The 11,871-nt window shown below is 45.4% G+C and overlaps 4 protein-coding genes across 4 annotated transcripts; all 4 read left to right on the plus strand.

Annotated features, from left to right (window-relative positions):
- Window positions 1-1,041: 1,041 nt before the first annotated feature.
- Window positions 1,042-1,952, plus strand: N7487_007251 (uncharacterized protein; the record flags this gene model as incomplete). Its single annotated transcript, XM_056874981.1, has 4 exons — window positions 1,042-1,055; window positions 1,249-1,608; window positions 1,659-1,736; window positions 1,802-1,952. 4 exons carry the CDS (start codon window positions 1,042-1,044, stop codon window positions 1,950-1,952), a joined length of 603 nt encoding a protein of 200 aa, XP_056727169.1.
- Window positions 1,953-3,734: 1,782 nt separating this feature from the next.
- Window positions 3,735-5,362, plus strand: N7487_007252 (uncharacterized protein; the record flags this gene model as incomplete). The annotated part of the gene is made up of 6 exons (XM_056874982.1): window positions 3,735-3,874; window positions 3,940-3,953; window positions 4,012-4,084; window positions 4,142-4,473; window positions 4,524-5,221; window positions 5,273-5,362. The coding sequence occupies 6 exons, from the start codon at window positions 3,735-3,737 to the stop codon at window positions 5,360-5,362; spliced, it is 1,347 nt and encodes a 448-aa protein (XP_056727170.1).
- A 1,548-nt stretch (window positions 5,363-6,910) lies between these two features.
- Window positions 6,911-8,288, plus strand: N7487_007253 (glycoside hydrolase family 76 protein; the record flags this gene model as incomplete). The annotated part of the gene is made up of 3 exons (XM_056874983.1): window positions 6,911-7,114; window positions 7,167-7,640; window positions 7,710-8,288. The coding sequence occupies 3 exons, from the start codon at window positions 6,911-6,913 to the stop codon at window positions 8,286-8,288; spliced, it is 1,257 nt and encodes a 418-aa protein (XP_056727171.1).
- Window positions 8,289-11,067: 2,779 nt separating this feature from the next.
- On the plus strand, window positions 11,068-11,862 carry N7487_007254 (uncharacterized protein; the record flags this gene model as incomplete). The annotated part of the gene is made up of 1 exon (XM_056874984.1): window positions 11,068-11,862. The coding sequence occupies one exon, from the start codon at window positions 11,068-11,070 to the stop codon at window positions 11,860-11,862; it is 795 nt and encodes a 264-aa protein (XP_056727172.1).
- Window positions 11,863-11,871: the final 9 nt, after the last annotated feature.

The raw sequence follows: 11,871 nt of genomic DNA on the forward strand, positions 1-11,871 counted from the left end.
ATTTATTTGTAGAATTTGTATGAGGAAAAATGTCTCCTTTAAAAATGTATAATGTTGCTTGAAAGCTAGGAGAGGTTGATCATCTTCACTGTCTCGGTTCGGTGGAGCCACGAATATACTTATACGCGTATAAAGAAGGGAAGTGACTATTTTTGACTTCCCGCCTTCAAGGGGGCCCGACTAAAGTCCACAAGATTGCTCTTGGGCTAGGTTTCTATGCCTTAGAAATATTTATCAACCAGAAGGATGGGAACTTATTTGCACGTTACGATACCAATGATTCGACACAAAGAGCCTACTAATCCTAGTGGACCTCCCAGATTTCCGATAGTATATCCTCCTATACGTGTAAGCAAGAATGGCCCCATATACTAGTGATAGACAGAATAAATAACTTGTCGTTTTGGAGGAAGGCGCTAGTTTTGCATTAGAGCTGCAATAGTGTGTCAATGCCCGACTTATCATTTAAGAAAACAAAACGAGATCGATGTACTTGAGTATAAATTAGCAATAAATAATACCGTGATCTAATGAACTTTACCTTGTATCCGAAGCGCCTTTCGTGTCTATCCTAGTGTTCCGGTATAAAAGTTCTGATTCTTACACTGGTAAAAGGTATACCCAAGAGCTAGTATTATAATAGCATTAAGCAATCAATTCGGGTATGAACTGACGATAATCCGCTTGTTATATCGAGACTGCTACCCAGAGAAAATATTTCCTGATAAAGCTGTGACCTAGTTCCTCGATATTTTCAACTGTTTTTTTCCCTATAACGTCAATGTTCTCCTAATCCATTATATTGCGGTTAAATTGATTTGTATGTACAAAATAGAAAGTCAACTTAACCCGACTTGCGTTGGTTATTTCAGTCTGGTCTTCTATCACAATGCTTATTCGTAAAAGTGGTTGTATTCAGAAAAGAAAGCCCCAAATGGTAGAGGTAGGTAGAGTGACCTAGGTATCTCGTCATTTTCACCTTCACATTAATCCAACCTTCCTATGATTTCTCGTTTCTTACCATCACCTCTTTCTATCACCATGCCCGAAATCGAGTTCGTCCAGGTTCTCCCCAAGATGATTGGTGAAAGAATTACTACATACTGTGACCCCCCCGGACTCTGCTTATTACCCCCCTCGCGACTGGATCATTATCAACAAGCTGGATGAGGAATCGAGGCCTATCACCCAAAGTGACTTCGCTAGTGGTATGGGACCTGCATTCACTGCTGGAAAATATCTTTGTAGGCCTAGTGCTGGGAACGAGAACAAGCTCGCCTTTATGCGTATCTACAAACAAATTCCGCTAGATGGCACTAGACTTGATAGCTCTAGCGTTCGAAAGGCGCAGGCCTCCAACCTACATGACCATGGCCACGTGGAGCTGGACGCCTTGAAGCATCTTACAGAAAGCGGGTGTACTGTCACCCCCCGCCTCCTTGGATATCAAATCGGCAAGCAGGACGCAAACGACCTTGTCCCTGGCGGATATATCTTACACCTAGTATGGGAAAGGGTCCCAGGAGATCCCCTTGATATTGATGAGTTCTGGAGTCTTCCGTACGACAAACGAGAATTCATCCGTGACAAGTTCAAGAAGGCCTACACGTATGTTACAAAACGGCTTGATTATGATCATTGGGGCTGACTAGAATTAGGGAAGTGTTAAAGTTTGGGTACCAGCCGATCTTGCCGTCCCCGTCAAAAATCATACTCGACAAGACCACAGGTGACAGGTGTGTTCTACTCTTATCTTTTGCACTCTCATTCTAATGACAAGCAGAAAAATCTCCGGTTTCAGGCGGGCTGCCCGCGTCGATCCAGACGCACGATGGAAAGACTACAACTTTGCGATGTTTCTCCTAGTCTTAAACTCCACAGAACGGGATAAATACCACCCTGTTATGGCGGAAGATATCAAACATGCTGAAAGCAATGGCTGGAGGTGGTGAGAAGGAGAGTTGATGCGCAGAAGGAACTAGGGGGTAACCCTTCTAGCTTCCTTGTCGCTTGGTCTCATGCGTTTGGTTAGCTAGCTTAAAGACGATACTACCAAGATCTATCAAGAACCGATCTCTCTAATTCCTCCGTATATGACGAAAGCATCACCTGCCTAGGATGGCTGACCACACTTCCCCCGGTCGAATAAACAGCACAATTTAAACATTGAGTTTAGATTTTCAGCCACCTATATGGCGTTTGGACACATCACGCTGTAGTATAAATAGACTGGTTAGCTGGAATGCCCACATGAGCTTATATACTAGTTTGTAGATTCCAAAGAACGGCCATGGCTGCGGTCTGCTCTTTTGGGAGCACGTAGATCTGTAAAAAAAGGCCAATGGTATGAATAGCGCTCAATTGTAGATAGAGCAGGCAACGCTCTAAGGAAGTGATCGAGTTTAGTAATGATGACGGTGCCTATAGGTACAACTAGCTTCCCTCTCCCTTCCACGTTACTCTTCCAAACCTTTCCATGCGCTTAGCTTCTGAACCTGCATTTCCATTCATTGCTTGCCAATTCAGCAAGTTGCGCATCACAGCGAAGTCTTTTACTAGCTGTTTTGCACTTAAGACTGCCAACAATCCGATCCATCTATCTGGCTCTGGATGGTATCAGGGTCATTATAGGCAAGAATATACTAACGTGTTTTTATTTGTTCTTCTCAGATACCTTACAAGTGGTCTTTTAGATGTCTTTTTAGACCTATATGAAGGCGGTAAAAAAAAAAATAAACCACACGAGGGACTTTTCTATGTATGGATAGTTACATAAGGGACTAGGTTTACGTCATAGATAAGCAAAAGGTTGTGCGTTATCAGGAGTAGGTGTGAGTTACTTCTAGACGAGATAGACCCCGGCCGATGATAGATCGTGATGAGCTTGAATATTAATTCCTATTTTATACAAATTCAATGACCCCACCAAATAAAAAGTGGACTCTGTATTTTTTTTCTTTTTGCTGGTATGAAAATTAGGATTATAATAAAAATAGTTTTTCAATGTTCGGTAAGCCGGACGGAACACGGAAGAGGATATCCGCTTCCGAGGAGACCGGCTGAATTTGCTTTGGACATCGCTCACTACAATGGAAGAGGAGGAAGGTTGAACAATGCTCTGTTCAACAGCATACAGAATGAATAAATTCATTATAATTATGATGTCTATTCCCTACTCAACTATGTTCAGTTCGTTTCAACAGATTCTGCGGCAAAGAGATTTCCCAGCTTATCAGAGACTGTGGGCCCGGAACCGGAACGGAACAGGAAGTGCTGCATGCCCCTGCGAAGACGCCAACAAACCCTTTTTTTATAGGGGAGATTAGAGATTAGAGTCTTACTCGTTACAGATACGCTCCACCTAATGCGGGGAAGAAGTAAGAATCTGGGGTTTCTTTTATATCTTTCAATGTGATAGCCATTGTCCAGGCACAGGGCCCAATAATGCCTGTCGACTGTCCCCCCTCCGACATGGGTGAAGAATCAGTGTATAGAAAGATCATTTCGGCCAATATTACGAATATTCCGAATATTCCGAATATCCCGCTCAAAATCTCACCTTTATTTGCATCTTTCAAACAATCATTGCTTCGCTCTTTTTACCTCGTAGTTCTCTTTCCCCAGACCAAGAAAATAGTGGGGCCGGCCATGGCTGTCAGAGATTTCTCCAAACATCGCCGCCGGTGCTCAATGAGTCAACGCTAACTTACAACCAACCCTTTGACAACACCAACATGGAGAAAGACATTGATAATACCAACATGGAAAAAGATATGGAGAAAGACATGGAGAAAGTCATGGATCTAGACAAATCAGAAGATCCCTTCGCCGGAGAAGAGGTCGGTGGAGTGCGTTACAGGACTATGAAATGGTGGTAGGTCGACACACATAATGGTTCTCAGCAAGTCGACGCAGAAAGCTAATCAGATTTACATTCAGGAACTGCGCAATTTGTACATATACCCCAGATGAACTAAATCAAATCATGGACCACAGCTAAACAGTCAATAGTGATGATTGCTCAGTCTGTCTCATTGGGAGTTCTCTCCCTCCCGTCGTCGATGGCAGTCCTTGGTTTAGTCCCGTACGTCTGATGAGAATTCCTTGGAACTTGCTTATAAACTCATGCTAATCCTGACAGTGGCTGTATCATTATTGTTGGTATCGGAGCTTTGACAACCTACACTGGATACGTTGTCGGCCAATTCAAATTGCGATACCCCCAGGTCCACAACATGGCAGATGCCGCAGATATCTTATTCGGTCCCTGGGGTCGTGAGATCGTCAATGTCGCCCAGGTCATCTGCTTCATCTTCCTTATGGGAGCTCATGTCTTGACATTCTCCATCATGATGAACACTCTTACTAACCACGGTGCTTGTACCATCATTTTCTGTCTGGTGGGAACTATCCTCTGCTTCATCCTGACCCTCTCAAGACGTCTGGAGGAAGTTTCATACCTGGGAATTATCTGTACGATAGACCTCTTTTCTCCTGCTGAAACTGAAACTAACAACCATTAGCCTCGCTATCAATCTTCACCGCCGTAATGATCACCATGATCGCTGTTGGCATTGAGGCACCCGATCCCAGAGCATACGCCATTACCAACCCAACTCTGATGAACGGCTTCTCCGCTACTCTCAACATAGTCCTCGCTTATTCCGGCCACATGTCATTCTTCAGCTTCCAGTCCGAGCTCGCAGATCCACGTGATTACCCCAAGGCCCTGATTGTCTTCCAAGCAACAGATACATCACTGTATCTCGTCACTGCCCTAGTAATCTACCGGTACGCCGGGCCGGACGTCCTTAGCCCCGCCCTGCTGAGTGCAAGTGAACTGGTTTCGAAAATCGCATTCGGCATCTCCATCGGTACGATTGTCATCGCTGGCGTGGTCATCTGCCACGTCGGCGCAAAGTGCATTTACGTGCGGATGTTCCGCGGCACGCATATGATGAGCGAGAGGTCCTTCCGTTCATACGGTACTTGGGTCTTGATCACTTTCCTCATGTGGACTATCGCATGGTTGATTGCAAACGCGATCCCCGTGTTCAATGATCTGCTCAACATGATCGCCGCGGCATTCTGCAGTTGGTTCTCGTTCGGTCTGGAGGGTCTCTTTTGGTTGAAGATGAACCGTGGACAGTACCTTGCGAGCAAACGGAAGATGGCTTTAACTGCGCTTAACGTCTTCCTTGTTGCACTGTGCTGCTTGATTGTAAGTTTTGTTCTTTTTGATTGATGAGAATTTGATGCTAATACGAAATAGTGTGGAATGGGTCTGTGGGCTACAGGAACGAGCATTCGGATCAATGCGCAGTCTGCACACAAGCCTTTCTCCTGCGCATCCAATGCCTAAATGACTCTTTTTGTGCCTGGTCTTCACGGACTATTCTTGTAGATTACATGGCTACCATACATATTTAGAATGTACAATTACTTGCTCAAACGGATTTGTTCATAGAATTCAATATTATTCAATGATCCATAACTCAAATTTTTGTTTTAGCTGTGTATGTTCATAACCGAGGATCTACCGGCAGAAATGGAAAAAGAAGTAAATGCCCTTTTACGGAATATATCGTTGTCTCACTTTGGAAAGACTGGTTCAAGTTTAGGTAATCCATCGTGTGGGGACATTAGTACTTAAGCGGGACTCGGGACCTACCTAGGTAGGTAGGTACTCCTAAGGGGTAAGAGCCTTTAACCGCTAGACTACGGAGTAGAAGATCAGACATAACAAAAACGTCTGGTTGTCTCTGCATCGGAATATATGTTGGAGTACCTATACATGACATACAAGTTTGACCGACTGAGCCTTACTTCGGATGGGTTGAACAGGACTCTGGTCTCTAACACATGTTAGGGCCTACTATAACTATATTGTTATAGTGAATAAATACTACGGTGGGGGAATTATTAATGTTTCAAACTAACAATCCAAGGTTTATATACCCCTGACGAGATCCCCTGATTTGGAATATGATTCTAAAAACCGAGGGGGTCAATGCGGTTGCGCAATATTACATAGGGGCTGTGGTGAACTAATACTATATTCTATATTCTGGGGTAGCAAATGTAAGTGTGTGATGGTTTAACTTTTATATATACCTACCTCCTAGGTAGGCTCAAGCCGTTGACCTCACGGACATAGTCTTGGCTCTGGGCCCTGCGCCACGGGCCGAAAGGTGGGACCTCGACCCTGATTGACCCTTTGACCCTGCAGAGCCTACACGCTTGGCGCTTACTTCGTACTTTCGGACTTAATGAGTTGACAGTAAAGGAAAGGGGAAATTATAAAAATAGCGTGGTTAGGCGGGGAGCCGGAGTATCCGGGCACCTCTGCACATTGCCAGTCAGCACGGAGATTGGGTAAGACATGTGGGACGGTGATAGGAGTCTTTTCAAAGTCACCGTATCCGTACATTAACACAACTATTTTTTTTTAACGAATCATTTGATTGAAACACACCCCGAGGGTTTGGCCCCATCCATTTCAGGGGGTCCCACTTTGTTTGAGGGACTCCAATGAAAGACAATGGTGAATGCTTCGCCTCGTCCAGGCTGAAACATTTGCTTAATCACGTTCCTGAGGTTCCTTTTCTTTAACAAACTCCACCGGCCAAGAAAATCAACTCCTTGGCTACTCTCGGCACCTGCGGTTTACCAGGACGATGAGGGTTAAAGGTGCTGGGCATATAGCCATACTGGCTTTGCGCATTCTACCGCTTGCCAGTCATGTCTGCGCGATTAACCTCGATGTTAACGATCAACGTAAGGAGTGGGATCGCGGGGGAATATATATTCTCCCTCTGATTTCGAAGAGCTGAATTGCTAATTACCATGTTCTTTTTTTTCCCAATGAGTAGAATCCATCAAAGATGCTGGAAGTATCGCGACATACAACATGATGACATGGTACAAAGAAAATGGAACGGATAACCCGGGTTTTATCTCAAGATCATGGTGGACAGGAGCCGCATTATTTCTGGCTTGTCTCAACTATTGGCACGCGACCAACGACACAACCTATAACGAGGAGGTCAGCATCGGAATGCAACATCAGGGGAGTTCGACCGGAGACTTTATGCCCACGTGGGCAACAGGCATAGTAAATACCCCGCTTTAGGATCTGAAATCGCATCGTGCTAACTCTTCCATAGGGAAATGACGATCAAATGTTCTGGGGCCTCGCGGCGATCACAGCAGCGGAGTATAATTTCCCGAATCGACCAACGGGTGATACTTGGCTCACCCTTGCAGAGGGTGTTTTCAATGACCAGAAAGATCCAGATGGCAAAGGGTGGGACACGACTGTTTGCGGAGGTGGTATTCGCTGGCAGAAGGAGCTCTGGCAAAGTGGGTTTACCATGAAGAACGCGGTGTCGAACGGTGGCTTTTTCATGCTCGCAGCTCGTCTCGCTTGGTTCAAAAAAGAGAAGGGATACTCTACATGGGCGGAGAAAGTCTGGGATTGGTCTACCCATGTGAATCTGGTCAATGATACAACCTGGGCAGTGGCAGATAGTGTCCGAGGAGGCACTGGAGGTCCTGATGGTTGCAGTCTTCCTGACAACACCCGATGGACCTACAACTATGGTACCTTTGCGTCTGGTGCTGCATATATGTATGCCTACGTGAGTATTGTTTTTTTTTTTTTTTTTTTTTTCTTATCTGTTTTGACATGCTAATACTAAACCATGCAGACGAACGATGCCAAGTGGCTCAATATCACAAACAACCTAGTGGACGCAATCTTTACTACATTTGCCCTACCCCAACACGGAGGTGTGATTACAGACTGGAACTGCGAAGCATCGAGCCGATGCTACTTAGACGCCAATGGCCCACTTTTCAAAGGCCTTACGGTGTCCTGGCTTGCAGATATCGCATTGATCATCCCCGAGCTTAAGGAGAAGATCCTACCAAAACTCCAAATTTCCGCTGCAGGTGCTGCAAATTCATGCACCGGCAACAACGAAAACCTCTGTGGAAACCACTGGTACGGCGGATATGATGGACAGAATTCAATGGAGAACGCGATTAGTGGGAGTCAGATCATGAGTGCTGTTATGCTGAAATTCCTGGGCGCATCCTCAAAACCAGTGTCAACTGCCACAGGAGGAAATGGCACAAGTGACCCGAATGCTGGGACGAGGAAAACTGGAGCGCCTGCGACGTTGGCACCTATCACGACGGCAGACAAAGCAGGAGCTGGAATCCTGACTGCATTTTTCGTGTGTGTTACGATAGGCGGGTTGGTCTTTTTGTTTATGGACCCCTGAGCTCTGCAAGAAAATGGCCGAAGCTGATGGGCATATGTATATATTTGGAGTTGACATTAATATTTTTTTCCTGTTTATTTGTATCTTGTGAGATACAATCCACCAGGAATAACCAGCTACACCAGTCAGACTGGGACTCATTCCGGTATCTTGCACGTAGAGAACTCAAATCACCCAGTCAAGTAGGCGGAGCATAAGGGAGGGGGAGGTAGCGGTATTGGAAGGGGGGAGAAGGTTTTGCCGTGGACATCCACAGATGTTTGAACTGTATAAATGACCGTATGAGCACGCAAGTTGGTTTTACTCGAAAAGAGGAAGTTAGGTTGATACTCAATGACATGGTTTGCATTTGAATAAGTCGATAAAAAGTCGTGATGATATTGGAATCAAGCTATAGTGACCGCAGAAGACCAGCACAATACTTACCGAGATTGAATTCGCCTTGCGTACATCGTGAACCATGAGTATGGTTCTCAACGGACGCTGAAGAGACCATAGGAGTGCAGATCCGAAAATCGCATATGGCCTCAGCAGAAAAACCTCATGGGCATGCCAGAAGTGAAAAAAGAACTGTAGGCTAGAACATAGGCAAAGGTCCGTCCACTTACTGCTCATACTAACACTTCCGAGGCAGTAGGTTAGAACATAGGAAATAATCCTCGTTCTCTTGCTGCTCGTACTTTACATCTTTCCGTACTATGACGGGCGATGATGGATATGAGCGGATCAACGAGGGGCAAAAGTCGACGCTGTGTATTACTCGCCGTCACAAAATCGCAAATACAATATGGCGCAAGTGACTTGCGCCTCCTCTTTGCCAGTCCTTTTACCGCACTGGTGGCGGGTGATGAATGGCTGGTGAGAGGTTACATGAAGGGGCGCTGGCCACGCTTCTAGTTTCTCATTATCGCAGCATAAACAGAGCGCAGTTAACTATCTTATTAACATGACAGATATTGGCCACGGGAAATGCTTGTGATCACCCCCCATTCGGGAGCTGCTTTATCACGACACGAATCTTCCGGTTGCCATACATCATAGGCATTGCCTGGTTCATCGGTGTTCTAGCAGATTGCAAGCTTCTCTGTAACATGTTTTGCTGATTGGATTTCTGGGCCCATTGGCGTCATCAGTGAGCCCTTGAGAGGACGAAGCCTTCTGTCGGGTTCAAAAGAAAGGTAGGTGCCAATACATCCGACCAACTAGACACGAACGGTGTTCGAAATATTCGAATGCACGGCATTGATATCTTCACATCAATGACTCGTGGGATATGAGAGATCTCTGGAAAAAAGAAGTGCCCAGGGGGTTTCCCAAGTACGTTTTATAGGTGGTCTCTCGGGTGTTCGGTGGAACTACTTTCCGCGGTGGGTCAGTCTCCCCTCCCCTAACCTCCTGTTCACTCTGCTATTCACTACTACTTTCTCCCGTCGCCTTTTGCCCAATGTGTTCAAGCTATTCCTATTTGGTGCCTAATATCTGAGTATTTGACCCACTTGACCCTGACCGAACTCGGCAACTTTTCCGTGACCGTATAGCTGCCCTTTAGAGTCCAACGATCAACGACATCTCTATATTTGATATGCATGAACACAATCCGCCTTGGATGTCTCGCTAATAGACACCGGTAACGAATAACCAGTAGTTCTTCAATCACTATGGTATCTCTATAGTATTCTTTCAGAGCTATCATAGAAAACACAATGAACTCCTCGAAAGAATGGACCGGAAGAAAAAGAGTATAAGATGATTATCATTTGAGACATGCTCGATCAACCATGCTACTAGAGTGTAGGAGGAAGTGTCATTTAATTAATAGGCTGCCTTGTTGGTCACGTATCGGTGTCCAAGCTCGTTGGAAAGATGTTAGTGCGAGGACTAGGCCGTCAATGCCATCCTCCATGAATACTACTCTACCCAACTCGTAAATGCAACCCTCATTATATGTTAACCTCTGTTTAAAATTGAACACAAAGCACCATAAGGCCGCCTAAGAGATACCGTATATATAGGACCTCATCTTTGGGGTAAAATTCCAGTACTGGTGTATCCCACGAGCCTTTGTCGTAAAAACATAACTACAGGTGTGCACCCGAGAAGATCTTCAACACCTATGTAAGGTGTGTAAGTTATTTAAAGACATAGCCACGCCACTCTTATGCCGATCAATCAGACTACACAAGTCACAGATAACCGGCGAGAACTGGGATGTGTTTCGAAATTCATCCTCCGAAGAAGGGGGCTGGGTCATATCTCAAAGAACTGGAATCGAAAATATTTCAAAGGGCTCCATTAACAAATACAAGGGTTACGCGCATGCTTGGGCCACGCAAAGGTGTTTTTATAGAGTCATTTTGAAGAAAATGGAGCATTTGTTGAATATTTTCATCCTAGCTCTTAATGATTTCCACATTGGGAGGCGTGCACTTGATGAAACAGCTGAGGTTAGGGAGATACTAGCTCGGGGCTCGCTAGTTTCATATTCCAATGATTAAGAATCCACTTAATGGATCCCTCAAGTGTTGCTAGTAGTTAGGTCGGGTCTCTAGGCAGCCACCTTGATGATTTTCCTACCATAAAATAACATCCCATACTTACATTAGTTACATGAAGTTACATCAAGTTACATTAATTATATATTTATCACTCCACCAGAGAGGAAATGGTTACACCCCCCGTAGCTGACAATTAAGTAAGCAACTAATACGATCTGCACGAGTATTAATAGTCTTCTCGTCCCCCTCATCTGACGTTTTCTAAATTTCGTACTTTGACCAAAATGGCTCCATCTCTCCCACCTCAGTATGAAATCCGCGTTCTTGGACCAGAACATGAAGAATGGGCCCGGGCAATTTGCATTCATACGAATCTATTCCACTCCCCGCTCTGGCCGGTTGTGTATCCCGAGAACAAAACCCAGCGAGTCTACCAGAGTTTCCGACATGCGCACTATTTAATCAAGCACCAAATCGACTCAGGAAAGTCCCTCGGTATCTTCGACAAAGAATACCAATTCAAACGACCCGAATCCGCAGCCACGGGGGGCAAACTGTACTGGAATCTAGAAGATGACAATGCCACCGAAAGCGATCTCGCAGAGCAAATGGACTTCCCACTAGTCTCAATTGCGATGGCCTACGATGGGATCGACGAGCTAGACACGGATAAGATAAAACCTCTGATAGAAGCACTCCCCTTATTCGAAACAGTCTACCATTCCCTCGAAGAACGTGACCAGCGCGATCCTGCGTCGTGGAAACCCACTGCCCGTGGACAAGTGCTGATGCGCAACGCTACCAATACCCTCCAGTCTCATTCTGGTCATGGGCTTATGAGAATTCTGGCTGAAGAGATGATGAGACGTTCGGCGGCTGAAGGGTACCGGGGTATCCAGATTGAAAGTGTTTCTTATGCTGTGCAAAAGGTGTGGTCGAACCCGCCGGCTCCGTTCAAGGGGACTATTATTGGGCAGTTTCATACGACCACGTTCGAAGAGAAAGATGCGTCTGGGGAAGTTTCGTATCCCTTCCGACCGGCGGATGTGAATATTTCCAAGATTTTCGTTGACCTTTGAGTTGAATAA

This window comes from Penicillium crustosum (genome assembly GCF_028827405.1).
Source record: "Penicillium crustosum strain IBT 35664 chromosome Unknown utg000003l_segment0_segment0, whole genome shotgun sequence".
Lineage (NCBI taxonomy): Eukaryota > Fungi > Ascomycota > Eurotiomycetes > Eurotiales > Aspergillaceae > Penicillium > Penicillium crustosum.